At 38.2% G+C, this 12787-nt stretch overlaps 1 protein-coding gene across 2 annotated transcripts in view; it reads left to right on the plus strand.

Moving 5' to 3' along the window:
* The window catches only part of LOC105475697 (serine/threonine kinase 31), a 297831-nt gene that overhangs the window by 49332 nt on the left and 235712 nt on the right, over window positions 1-12787 (plus strand). For both annotated transcript variants that reach the window (XM_011731173.3, XM_011731172.3), the window contains exons 9-10: window positions 1706-1821; window positions 9486-9645. In XM_011731173.3, the coding sequence (XP_011729475.3) occupies window positions 1706-1821; window positions 9486-9645 (276 nt within the window). The remainder of the gene's footprint in view (window positions 1-1705; window positions 1822-9485; window positions 9646-12787) is intronic.

Consider the following 12787-nt stretch of genomic DNA (forward strand, 5'->3'; position numbering starts at 1 on the left):
CTTCTATCTAACTGCATGTTTGTACTTATTAACCAACCTCTCTTTATTCTTCTGTCCCTAACACACCCTTCCTAGCCTCTGATATATATCATTCCACTCTCTACCTCCATGAGATCAACTTTTTTAGCTCCTACATATTAACAAGAATGTAAAATATTTGTCTTTCTGTGCCTGTTTAACAGAATGACATCCAGTTCCATCCATGTAGCTGCAAATGACAGGATTTCATTCATTTTTATGGCTGAATGTATTCCATTGTATATATACTGCATTTTCTTGATCCATTGATGGACACTTAGGTTGATTCCATGTCTTTGATATTGTGATAGTGCTGCCGTAAACTTAGGAGTGCATGTTAATTCCGTTCTTTTGGATAAATACTCAGTGGTTCCCACAATATATTTTGTTACTGATTTCTAATTTAATTTTATTGGTATCAGAGAGCATACTCAGGTTTCAGTTCTTTTAAATTTGTTGACATTTGTTTCATTACCCAGCATATGGTCTGTCTGGAAATGTTCCATTCATTTTTAAAAGTTATGTGTATCCTATAAGTTGTTGGGTGGAGTGCTTTATAAATGTTAGGCCGAATTGCTTGATAGTGGGCTTCAAGTCTTTTAGACCCTGACAGATTCTCTCTCTACTTGTTCTATCAACTACTGAGAGAGAAGTATTGAAATCTAAATATTATTGTAGTTTTGTCTGTTTTATTCCCTTTTGTTCTATCAGATTTTGTGATTTTTTTAAAAAGCTCTGTTATTATGCAAGTATACATTTAGAATTGTTGGATCTTTTTGATGAATTGACCCATTTATCTTTATGAAATGTCTCTCTTTATTGCTTAGAAAATACTCCTTGTGCCAAAGGGAGTTGTTGCTTGACATTAATACAGGCATATTTGCATGTAGTATTTTTATTCGAAGTTCCTAGAGCAGTCAAATCTGTAGGGACCCAAAGTTGAATGGTGGTTTCCAGGGGCTTGGGGGAAGGGAGATAGGGAGTAGTGTTTGATAGATACAGAGTTATAATTAGGAAAGATGAAAAAGTTCTGGAGATGGATGGTGCTGATGATTACACAACAATATGAATGTACCTAATGTAACAGAACTATACATTTTAAAATGGTTAAAATGATAAATTTTATGTTACCTATATTTTACCACAATTTTAAAAAAGACATAGCACCAAAAAAAGATGAATGAATTCTGAAATGCTGTGCCAAGAGTGATAATATATAGTTTGCTTAGAATCATTAAAGCCTTCATTCTTTATTTAATTGAAGCAGTTAAAAATAAATATTAATTTGAAATAAAAATCAGCAGCTGGATTCTATTTTATTCAAATTTGGAAACTTTTTTTTTTTTTTTTTTTTTTTGAGACAGAATCTGACTTTGTTGCCTAGGCTAGAGTGCTGTGGCACAATCTCGACTCACTGCAACCTCTGCCTCCCTAGCTCTGGCCATCCTCTCACCTTAGCCTCCTAAGTAGCTAAGACTACAGGCACGCACCACCACACCCATGTATTTTTTTGTGGAGACGGGGTTTTGTCGTGTTGTCCAGGCTGGTCTCAAACTTTTGAGCTCAAGCCCAAAGTGTTGGAATTACAGGCGTGAGCCACTATGTCCAGCCAAAAATTATTTAAATTATAGCAGAAATACAGTTTCCTATTTGGGTCACACTAGGATGTGCTTATTCTTTGTTTCAGCAAGAGAAAGCAGCTGCTGTGGATTTGACTAATCACTTAGAAAGCACTCTGAAGACCTGTATAGATACCAGAATGAAAAATCTGGCAGCTAAGATGGAAATACTGAAAGAAATGAGGTAAAAAGCATATTTTTCAGAAGGATATTTTAAGCTAATTGTTAATCAGTGGTTCTTTGTTTATTTAAATTGTATGCCTGCCATTTTTGCTTTAAAATTTAACCTTTGTATTTTTATGACTTCAAGGAGAGAAATTAAAGATAGTTATTTCTGAGATGAATTTTATACTGTTTTTGTCAGTTTTCTGTTGTCACTGCTTGGAGCTATAGGGTTCTAAGGTCATAACTGAGACTGAAATTGAAAAAACAGCAACATAGCTTTTAAGTGATAGTTTGATGGGAAACTGCCATATCCAGTTATTTTGCTTGGGGTTATTTTCAGGAGTATACCCTGTCTCCTTGAATAACGTGTTTTCCTTCAACATTATTTCATTATAACATTGAAGAAGGAAATAAATTTCTAGCTGGAGCCCCACTGTCTGTGTGGAGTTTGCACATTCTCTCCATATTTGGGTGGTTTTCTTGGAATACTGTGGTTTTCTCTCACATCCCACTTAGGTGAATTGGTGTGTCTGTATTGTCCCAGTATGAGTGAGTGTGGATGAGCGTGAGTGTGTCCTGCAGTGCAATGGTGTCATGTCCAGGTTTGGTTCCCACCTTAATGCTCTGAACTGCTGAGATAGTTGTGGCCACCTGTGACCCCTGGATTGGAGTAAGCAGGTTGGAAAATGAATGAGTGAATGAATATATACAAATTATCATAAAATAAAAATTGGTAAAGTATGCAAGAATCATACAGATGCCTTTGCAATAAACAATGCGGCATGAAAGCATTCAGTGAGCCCACTGTATTTGTTATTGTTTGTTTTTGAACCTGTGGTGGTAGAGGGTGCTTCTTACAATTTTTGCTTTGCAAACATTTATTCCTTGATTTAACCCTACTGTCACCCACTCATTCACCAAAGTTTGGGTAAATAATTATCTTAGCTTTTTTTTTATTTTTTATTTTATTTTTTATTTTATTTTTATTATACTTTAAGTTCTAGGGTACATGTGCACAATGTGCAGGTTTGTTACATATGTATACATGTGCCATGTTGGTGTGCTGCACCCATTAACTCGTCATTTACATTAGGTATATCTCCTAATTCTATCCCTCCCCCCTCCCCACAATAGGACCCTGTGTGTGATGCTCCCCTTCCTGTGTCCAAGTGATCTCATTGTTCAGTTCCCACCTATGAGTGAGAACATGCGGTACTTGGTTTTCTGTTCTTGTGATAGTTTGCTGAGAATGATGGTTTCCAGCTGCATCCATGTCCCTACAAAAGACACGAACTCATCCTTTTTTATGGCTGCATAGTATTCCATGGTGTGTATGTGCCACGTTTTCTTAATCCAGTCTGTCACTGATGGACATTTGGGTTGATTCCAAGTCTTTGCTACTGTGAATAGTGCCTCAATAAACATACATGTGCATGTGTCTTTATAGCAGCATGACTTATAATCCTTTGGGTATAGACCCAGTAATGGGATGGCTGGGTCAAATGGTGTTTCTAGTTCTAGATCTTTGAGGAATCGCCACACTGTTTTCCACAATGGTTGAACTAGTTTACAGTCCCACCAACAGTGTAAAAGTGTTCCTATTTCTCCACATCCTCTCCAGCACCTGTTGTTTCCTGATTTTTTTAATGATTGCCATTCTAACTGGTGTGAGATGGTATCTCATTGTGGTTTTGATTTGCATTTCTCTGATGGCGAGTGATGATGAGCATTTTTTCACGTGTCTGTTGGCTGTATGAATGTCTTCTTTAGAGAAGTGTCTGTTCATATCCTTTGCCCACTTTTTGATGGGGTTGTTTGTTATTTTCTTGTAAATTTGATTGAGTTCTTTATAGGTTCTGGATATTAGCCCTTTGTCAGATGAGTAGATTGCAAACATTTTCTCCCATTCCGTAGGTTGCCTGTTCACTCTGATGGTAGTTTCTTTTGCTGTGCAGAAGCTCTTTAGTTTAATTAGATCCCATTTGTCAATTTTGACTTTTGTTGCCATTGCTTTTGGTGTTTTAGACATGAAGTCCTTGCCCATGCCTATGTCCTGAAGGGTATTACCTAGGTTTTCTTCTAGGGTTTTTATGGTTTTAGGTCTAACATTTAAGTCTCTAATCCATCTTGAATTAATTTTCGTATAAGGAGTAAGGAAAGGATCCAGTTTCAGCTATCTACTTATGGCTAGCCAATTTTCCCAGCACCATTTGTTAAATAGGGAATCCTTTCCCCATTTCTTGTTTTTGTCAGATTTGTCAAGATCAGATGGCTGTAGATGTGTGGTATTATTTCTGAGGGCTCTGTTCTGTTCCATTAGTCTATATCTGTTTTGGTAACAGTAGCATGCTGTTATGGTTATTGTAGCCTCATACTATAGTTTAAAGTCAGGTAGCGTGATGCCTCCAGCTTTGTTCTTTTGGCTTAGGATTGTCTTGGCAATGCAGGGTCTTTCTTGGTTCCATATGAACTTTAAAGCACTTTTTTCCAATTCTGTGAAGAAAGTCATGGGTAGCTTGATGGGGATGGCATTGAATCTATAAATTACCTTGGGCATTATGGCCATTTTCACAATATTGATTCTTTCTATCCATGAGCATGGTGTGTTCTTCCATTTATTTGTGTCCTCTTTTATTTCACTGAGCAGTGGTTTGTAGTTCGCCTTGAAGAGGTCCTTTATATCCCTTGTAAGTTGGATTCCTAGGTATTTTATTCTCTTTGAAGCTATTGTGAATGGGAGTTCATTCATGATTTGGCTCTGTTTGTCTGTTACTGGTGTATAAGAATGCTTGTGATTTTTGCACATTGATTTTGTATCCTGAGACTTTGCTGAAGTTGCTTATCAGCTGAAGGAGATTTTGGGCTGAGACAATAGGGTTTTCTAAATATACAATAATGTCATCTGCAAACAGAGACAATTTGACTTCCTCTTTTCCTAATTGAATACTCTTTATTTCTTTCTCCTGACTGATTGTCCTGGCCAGACTTCTAACACTATGTTGAACAGGAGTGGTGAGAGAGGGCATCCCTGTCTTGTGCCAGTTTTCAAAGGGAATGCTTCCAGGTTTTGCCCATTCAGTATAATATTGGCTGTGGGTATATCATAAATAGCTCTTATTATTTTGAGATACATTCCATCAATACCGAATTTATTGAGAGGTTTTGGCATGAAGGACTGTTGAATTTTTTCAAAGGCCTTTTCTGCATCTGTTGAGATAATCATGTGGTTTTTGTCTTTTGTTCTGTTTATATGCTGGATTATGTTTATTGATTTGCATATGTTGAATCAGCCTTGCATCCCAGGGATGAAGCCCACTTGATCATGGTGGATAAGCTTTTTGATGTGCTGCTGGATTCGGTTTGCCAGTATTTTATTGAGGATTTTTGCATCGATGTTCATCAGGGATATTGGTCTAAAATTCTCTTTTTTTGTTGTATCTCTGTCAGGCTTTGGTATCAGGATGATGTTGGCCTCGTAAAATGAGTTAGGGAGGATTCCCTCTTTTTCTGTTGATTGGAATAGTTTCAGAAGGAATGGTACCAACTCCTCCTTGTACCTCTGGTAGAATTCGGCTGTGAATCCGTCTGGTCCTGGAGTTTTTTTGGTTGGTAGGTTATTAATTATTTCCTCAATTTCAGAGCCTGCTATTGGTCTATTCAGGGATTCAACTTCTTCCTGGTTTAGTCTTGGGAGAGTGTAAGTGTCCAGGAAATTATCTCTTTCTTCTAGGTTTTCTAGTTTATTTGTGTAGAGGTGTTTGTAGTATTCTCTGATGGTAGTTTGTATTTCTGTGGGGTCGCTGGTGATACACCCTTTATCATTTTTTATTGCGTCTATTTGATTCTTCTGTCTTTTCTTCTTTATTAGTCTTGCTAGTAGTCTATCAATTTTGTTGGTCTTTTCAAAAGACCAGCTCCTGGATTCATTGATTTTTTTGGAGGGTTTTTTATGTCTATCTCCTTCAGTTCTGCTCTGATCTTAGTTATTTCTTGCCTTCTGCTAGCTTTTGAATGTGTTTGCTCTTGTTTCTCTAGTTCTTTTAATTGTGATGTTAGGGTGTCAATTTTAGATCTTTCCTGCTTTCTCTTGTGGGCATTTAGTGCTATAAATTTCCCTCTACACAGTGCTTTAAATGTGTCCCAGAGATTCTGGTACGTTGTATCTTTGTTCTCATTGGTTTCAAAGAACATCTTTATTTCTGCCTTCATTTTGTTATGTACCCAGTAGTCATTTAGGAGCAGGTTGTTCAGTTTCCATGTTAGTTGAGTGGTTTAGGTTGAGTTTCTTAGTCCTGAGTTCTAGTTTGATTGCACTGTGGTCTGAGAGACAGTTCGTTATAATTTCTGTTCTTTCACATTTGCTGAGGAGTGCTTTACTTCCAACTTATGTGGTCAATTTTGGAATAAGTGCAGTGTGGTGCTGAGAAGAATGTATATTCTGTTGATTTGGGGTGGAGAGTTCTGTAGATGTCTATTAGGTCCACTTGGTGCAGAGTTGAGTTCAATTCCTGGATATCCTTGTTAACTTTCTGTCTTGTTGATCTGTCTAATGTTGACAGTGGGGTGTTAAAGTCTCCCATTATTATTGTATGGGAGTCTAAGTCTCTTTGTAAGTCTCTAAGGACTTGCTTTATGAATCTGGGTGCTCCTGTATTGGGTGCATAGATACTTAGGATAGTTAGCTCTTCTTGTTGAATTGATCCCTTTACCATTATGTAATGGCCTTCTTTGTCTCTTTTGATCTTTGTTGGTTTAAAGTCTGTTTTATCAGAGACTAGGATTGCAACCCCTGCCTTTTTTTGTTTTCCATTTACTTGGTAGATCTTCCTCCATCCCTTTATTTTGAGCCTATGTGTCTCTGCATGTGAGATGGGTCTCCTGTATACAGCAGACTGATGGGTCTTGACTCTTTATCCAGTTTTCCAGTCTGTGTCTTTTAATTGAGACATTTAGTCCATGTACCTTTAAGGTTAATATTGTTATGTGTGAACTTGATCCTGTCATTATGATATTAGCTGGTTATTTTGCTCGTTAGTTGATGGAGTTTCTTCCTAGCATCAATGGACTTTACATTTTGACATGTTTTTGCAATGGCTGGTACCGGTTGTTCCTTTCCATGTTTAGTGCTTCCTTCAGGATCTCTTGTAGGGCAGGCCTGGTGGTGACAAAATCTCTAAGCATTTGCTTGTCTGTAAAGGATTTTATTTCTCCTCACGTATGAAACTTAGTTTGGCTGGATATGAAATTCTGGGTTGAAAATTCTTTTCTTTAAAAATGTTGAATGTTGGCCCCCACTGTCTTCTGGCTTGTAGAGTTTCTTCCGAGAGATCTACTGTTAGTCTGATGGGCTTCCCTTTGTGTGTAACCCGACCTTTCTCTCTGGCTGCCCTTAACATTTTTTTCTTCATTTCAACTTTGGTGAATCTGACAATTATGTGTCTTGGAGTTGCTCTTCTCGAGGAGTATCTTTGTGGCATTCTCTGTATTTCCTGAATTTGAATGTTGGCCTGCCTTACTAGGTTGGGGAAGTTCTCCTGGATGATATCCTGCAGAGTGTTTTCCAAGTTGATTCCATTTTCCCTGTCACTTTCAGGCACACCAGTCAGACGTAGATTTTGTCTTTTCACATAATCCCATACTTCTTGGAGGCTTTGTTCATTTGTTTTTACTCTTTTTTCTCCATGCTTCTCTTCTCGCTTCATTTCATTTATTTGATCTTCAATCGCTGATACTCTTTCTTCTAGTTGATTGAGTCGGTTACTGAAGCTTGTGCATTTGTCACGTATTTTCTCGTGTTATGGTTTTCATCTCTATCACTTCTTTTAAGGTCTTCTCTGCATTGATTATTCTAGTTATCCATTCATCCATTCTTTTTTCAAGGTTAAAGTTTCCCTGCGCTGGTTACGTAGTTCCTCCTTTAGCTCTAAGAAGTTTGATCGACTAAAGCCTTCTTCTCTCAACTTGTCAAAGTCATTCTCCATCCAGCTTTGTTCCGTTGCTGGTGATGAGCTGCATTCCTTTGGAGGGGGAGATGTGCTCTGATTTTTTGAATTTCCAGCTTTTCTGCCCTGCTTTTTCCCCATCTTTGTGGTTTTATCTGCCTTTGGTCTTTGATGATAGTGATGTACTGATGGGGTTTTGGTGTGGGTGTCCTTTCTGTTTGTTAGTTTTTGTTCTAACAGTCATGACCCTCAGCTGTAGGTCTTTGGAATTTGCTTGAGGTCCACTCCAGACCCTATTTGCCTGGGTATCAGCAGCAGAGGCTGCAGAAGATAGAATATTGCTGAGCAGCGAGTGTTGCTGTCTGGTTCTTGCTCTGGAAGCTTCGTCTGAGGGTTGAACCCCACTGTGTGAGGTGTGAGGTGTAGGTCTGCACCTAGTACGGGATGTCTCCCAGTTAGGCTACTCGGGAGTCAGGGACCCGCTTAAGCAGGCAGTCTGTCCATTCTCAGATCTCAACCTCTGTGCTGGGAGATCCACTGCTCTCTTCAAAGCTATCAGACAGGGGCATTTACCTTTGCCAAGGTTTCTGCTGCTTTTTGTTTAGCTATGCCCTGTCCCCAGAGGGGGAGTCTACAGAGGCAGGCAGGCCTCCTTGAGCTGTGGTGGGCTCTACCCAGTTCGAGCTTCCTGGTGGCTTTGTTTACCTACTTAAGCCTCAGCAATGGCGGGCGCCCCTCCCCCAGCCTCACTGCTGCCTTGCAGTTAGATCTCAGACTGCTGTGCTAGCAATGAAGGAGGCTCCTTGGGCGTGGGACCCTCTGGGCTAGGTGTGGGATATAATCTCCTGGCGTGCCGTTTGCTAAGACCCTTGGTAAAGTGCAGTATTAGGGTGGGAGTTACCCGATTTTCCAGGTGTTGTGTGTCTGAGTTTCCCTTGGCTAGGAAAAGGGATTCCCTTCCCCCTTGTGCTTCCCAGGTGAGGCGATGCCTCGCCCTGCTTCAGCTCTCGCTAGTCGGGCTGCACCAGCTCACCAGCACCGATTGTCTGGCACTCCCCAGTGAGATGAACCTGGTGCCTCAGTTGAAAATGCAGAAATCACCTGTCTTCTCTGTCACACACTGGGAGCTGGAGGCTGGAGCTGTTCCTATTTGGCCATCTTGGGCGCGCCCCCTCTATCTTAGTTGTTTTTATTGCTTTTTCTTATATGTATCTAGAGGACACATGTATTTCAGTGTTTAATATTAGAAATGTTTTGGGTCTTTATTTAGAAGTGATGTTTTTGTGACTAAAAAATATACCGTAGGAACTTAACTCTTGTTTAGATCAATTAGCCTATGGTAAGTGGGTTTCTTATATGTCTTTTCTCTTAGACTTTGTAAATTATTTGTAGACCAAAAATTGAAGCTTCATTTGATACCACTTCAAATTCTGCAGACTTTCAATGTTGCCTTTTTTATAGTTTAAAAAATTTTTAATTTTTTTCATATTTTTTGTGTCATGAAATTAGTATATTCACAAATGTTTTTTAATTAAAAGTTTATATTATGCATGTCTGCATAAAAACATGTGGACTGAAAAATATAAGTTATACATGATTTTATATAAAGTTTTAAAAAGTACCTCTTCAAAGCCAGTGCTATAAACAATAAGTTTTAGACCATTACTATTAAAGTGTAACTTTTTCTCACATCAGCTTTCTAATGTATTGATCTTTTTCTTTTTGTTGTTTTTAAAAATAGGCATGTCGGCATCAGTGTTCGTTTCGGAAATGACCTTTCAGATGCTATACAAGTGTTGGATGAAGGGTGCTTTACTACTCCAGCTTCTTTGAATGGATTAGAGAAAATATGGGCAGAATACAATCTGGCTCAGGAGAAGATTAAAACTTGTGAATATGTGGTTAGTTGAGAATTTTTCTCTATTATAGTTTTTATCTGTTGAACATAAGGAAATTTTTTTTTTTAATTTCTTCTAAAAAAAAAACAACAACAGGATACATGTGCAGAATGTGCCGGTTTGTTACATAGGTATACATGTGCCGTGGTGGTTTGCTGCACTTATTGACCTGTCCTCTAAATTCCCTCCCCTCACCCTCCCACCCCCCAATAAGCCCTGGTGTGTATTGCTTCCCTCTCTGTGTCCATGTGTTCTTAATGTTCAACTCCCACTTATGAGTAAAAACATGCGGTGTTTGGTTTTCTATTCCTGTGTTAGTTTGCCGAAGATGATGGCGTCCAGCTTCATCCATGTCACTGCAGAGGACATGAACTCATTCCTTTTTATGGCTGCATCGTATTCCATGGTGTATATGTAACACATTTTCTTTATCCAGTCTATTATTGATGGGCATTTGGGTTGGTTCCAAGTCTTTGCTATTGTAAATAGTGCTGCAATAAACATACTTGTGCATGTATCTTTATAGCAGGATGATTTATATTCCTTTGGGTATATACCCAGTAATGGGATTGCTGGGTTGAATGGTATTTCTGGTTCTAGATCCTTGAGAAATTGCCATATCATCTTCCATAATGGTTGAACTAATTTACATTCCCACCAACAGTGTAAAAGTGTTCGTACTTCTCCACATCCTCTCCAGCATCTATTGTTTCCTGACTTTAATGATCGCCATTCTAACTGGTATGAAGTGGTATCCCTTTGTGGTTTTGATTTGCATTTCTCTGATGATTAGTGATGTTCAGCTTTTTTTCATATGTTTGTTGGCCACATAAATGTCTTCCTTTGAGAAGTGCCTGTTCATATCCTTTGCTCACTTTTTGATGGGGTTGTCTTTTTCCTGTAAATATGTTTAAGTTCCTTGTAGATTCTGGATATTAGACCTTTGTCAGATGGGTAAATTGCAAAAATTTTCTCCTGTTCAGGAGAACAGGTTGCCTGTTCACTTTGATGATAGTTTCTTTTGCTGTGCAGAAACTCTTTAGTTTAATTAGATCCCATTTGTCAATTTTGACTTGTGTTGCAATTGCTTTTGTTGTTTTTGTCATGAAGTCTTTGCCCATACCTATGTCCTGAATGCTATTGCCTAGGTTTTCTTCTAGGGTTTTTATATTTTAGGTTTTACATTTCAGTCTTTAATCCATCTAGAGTTAATTTTTGTGTAAAGTGTAAGGAAGGGGTTCAGTTTCAGTTTTCTGCATATGTCTCGTTTTCCCAGCACCATTTACTGAATAGGAGATGCTTTCCCAATTACTTGTTTTTGTCAGGTTTGTCAAAGATCAGATGGTTGTAGATGTGTGGTGTTATTTCTGGGGTTTCTATTCTGCTCCATTGGTCTGTATGTCTGTTTTGGTACCAGTAGCATGCTGTTTTGGTTACTGTCACCTTGTTGTATAGTTTGAAGTCAGGTAGCTTGATGCCTCCAGCATTCTTCCTTTTGATTAGGATTATCTTGGTTATAAGAGGTCTTTCTTTGATTCCATATGAACATTAAAATAGTTTTTCCTAAATCTTTGAAGAATGTCAGTGGTAGCTTGATGGGAATAGCATTGATTCTGTAAATTACTTTGGGCAGTATGGCCATTTTCATGATCTTGAGTCTTTTTCTATCCATGAGGATGGAATATTTTTCCATTTGTTTGTGTCCTCTCTTATTTCCTTGAGCAGTGGTTTGTAATTCTTCTTGAAGAGGTCCTTCACATCCCTTATTAGCTGTATTCCTAGGTATTTTATTCTTTTTGTAACACTTGTGAATGGGGGTTCATTCATGGTTTGGCTCTTTGCTTGCCTATTGTTGGTGTGTAGGAATGATTGTGATTTTTGCACATTTACTTTGTATCCTGAGACTTTGCTGAAGTTGCCTATCATTTCAAGAAGATTTGGGCTGAGACGATGGGGTTTTCTAAATATAAAATCATGTCATCTGCAAACAGACAACTTGTCTTCCTCTCTTCCTATTTGAATACCCTTTATTTCTTTCTCTTGCCTGATTGTCCTGTCCAGAACTTCCAATACTCTGGTGAATAGGAGTGGTGAGAGAGGGCATCCTTGTCTTGTACTGGTTTTCAAAGGGAGTGCTTCCAGCTTTTGCTCATTCAATTTGAGGTTGTGGGTTTGTCATAAATTACTTTTACTATTTTGAGATATGTTCTGTCAATACTTAGTTTGTTGAGAGTTTTTAACATGAAGCGATGTTGAATATTATCAAAGCCCTTTCTGCGTCTATTGAGATAGTCATGTGGTTTTTGTCATTAGTTCCGTTTATGTGCTAGATTACATTTATTGATTTGCATATGTTGAACCAGCATTGCATCCCAGGGATGAAGCAGACTTGATCGTGGTGGATAAGTTTTTTGATGTGCTGCTGGTTTCAGTTTGTCAGTATTTTATTGAGGATTTTTGCATCGATGTTCATCAGGGATATTGGCCTGAAGTTTTCTTTTTTTTGTTGTGTCTCTTACCGGCTTGGGTATCAGAATAATGCTGGCTTCATAAAATGAGTTAGGAAGGAGTCAGTCCTTTTCACTTGTTGGGAATAGTTTCAAAAGGAATGGTACCAGCTGTCCTTTGTATCTCTGGTTGAATTCAGCTGTGAATCTGTCTGGTCCTGGGCTTTTTTTGGTTGGTAGACTGTTAATTACTGCCTCAATTTTAGAGTTTGTTATTGGTCTATTCAGGGATTCAACTTCTTCCTGGTTTAGTCTTGGTAGGGTGTAGGCATCCAAGAATTTATTCATTTCTTCTAGATTTTCTAGTTTATTTGTGTAGAGGTGTTTATAGTATTCTCTGAAGGTAGTTGGTATTTTTGTGGGGTCAGTGGTGATACTCCTTTAACATTTTTTATTGAGTCTATTTGATTCTTCTCTCCTTCTTTATTAGTCTAGCTAGTGGTCTATTTTGTTAATTTTTTCAAAAAAAAAAAACATCCTGGATTCATTGATTTTTTTGGAGGGTTTATGTATGTGTGTGTGTTTCTATCTCCTTTAATTCTTCTCTGATATTATTTCTTGTCTTCTGCTAGCTTTTGGGTTCGTTTACTCTTGCCTTTCTAGTTCTTTTAATTGTGATGTTAAGGTGTTGATTTGAG

This window comes from Macaca nemestrina, chromosome 4 (assembly GCF_043159975.1).
Source record: "Macaca nemestrina isolate mMacNem1 chromosome 4, mMacNem.hap1, whole genome shotgun sequence".
In the NCBI taxonomy this organism is placed as follows: Eukaryota; Metazoa; Chordata; class Mammalia; order Primates; family Cercopithecidae; genus Macaca; species Macaca nemestrina.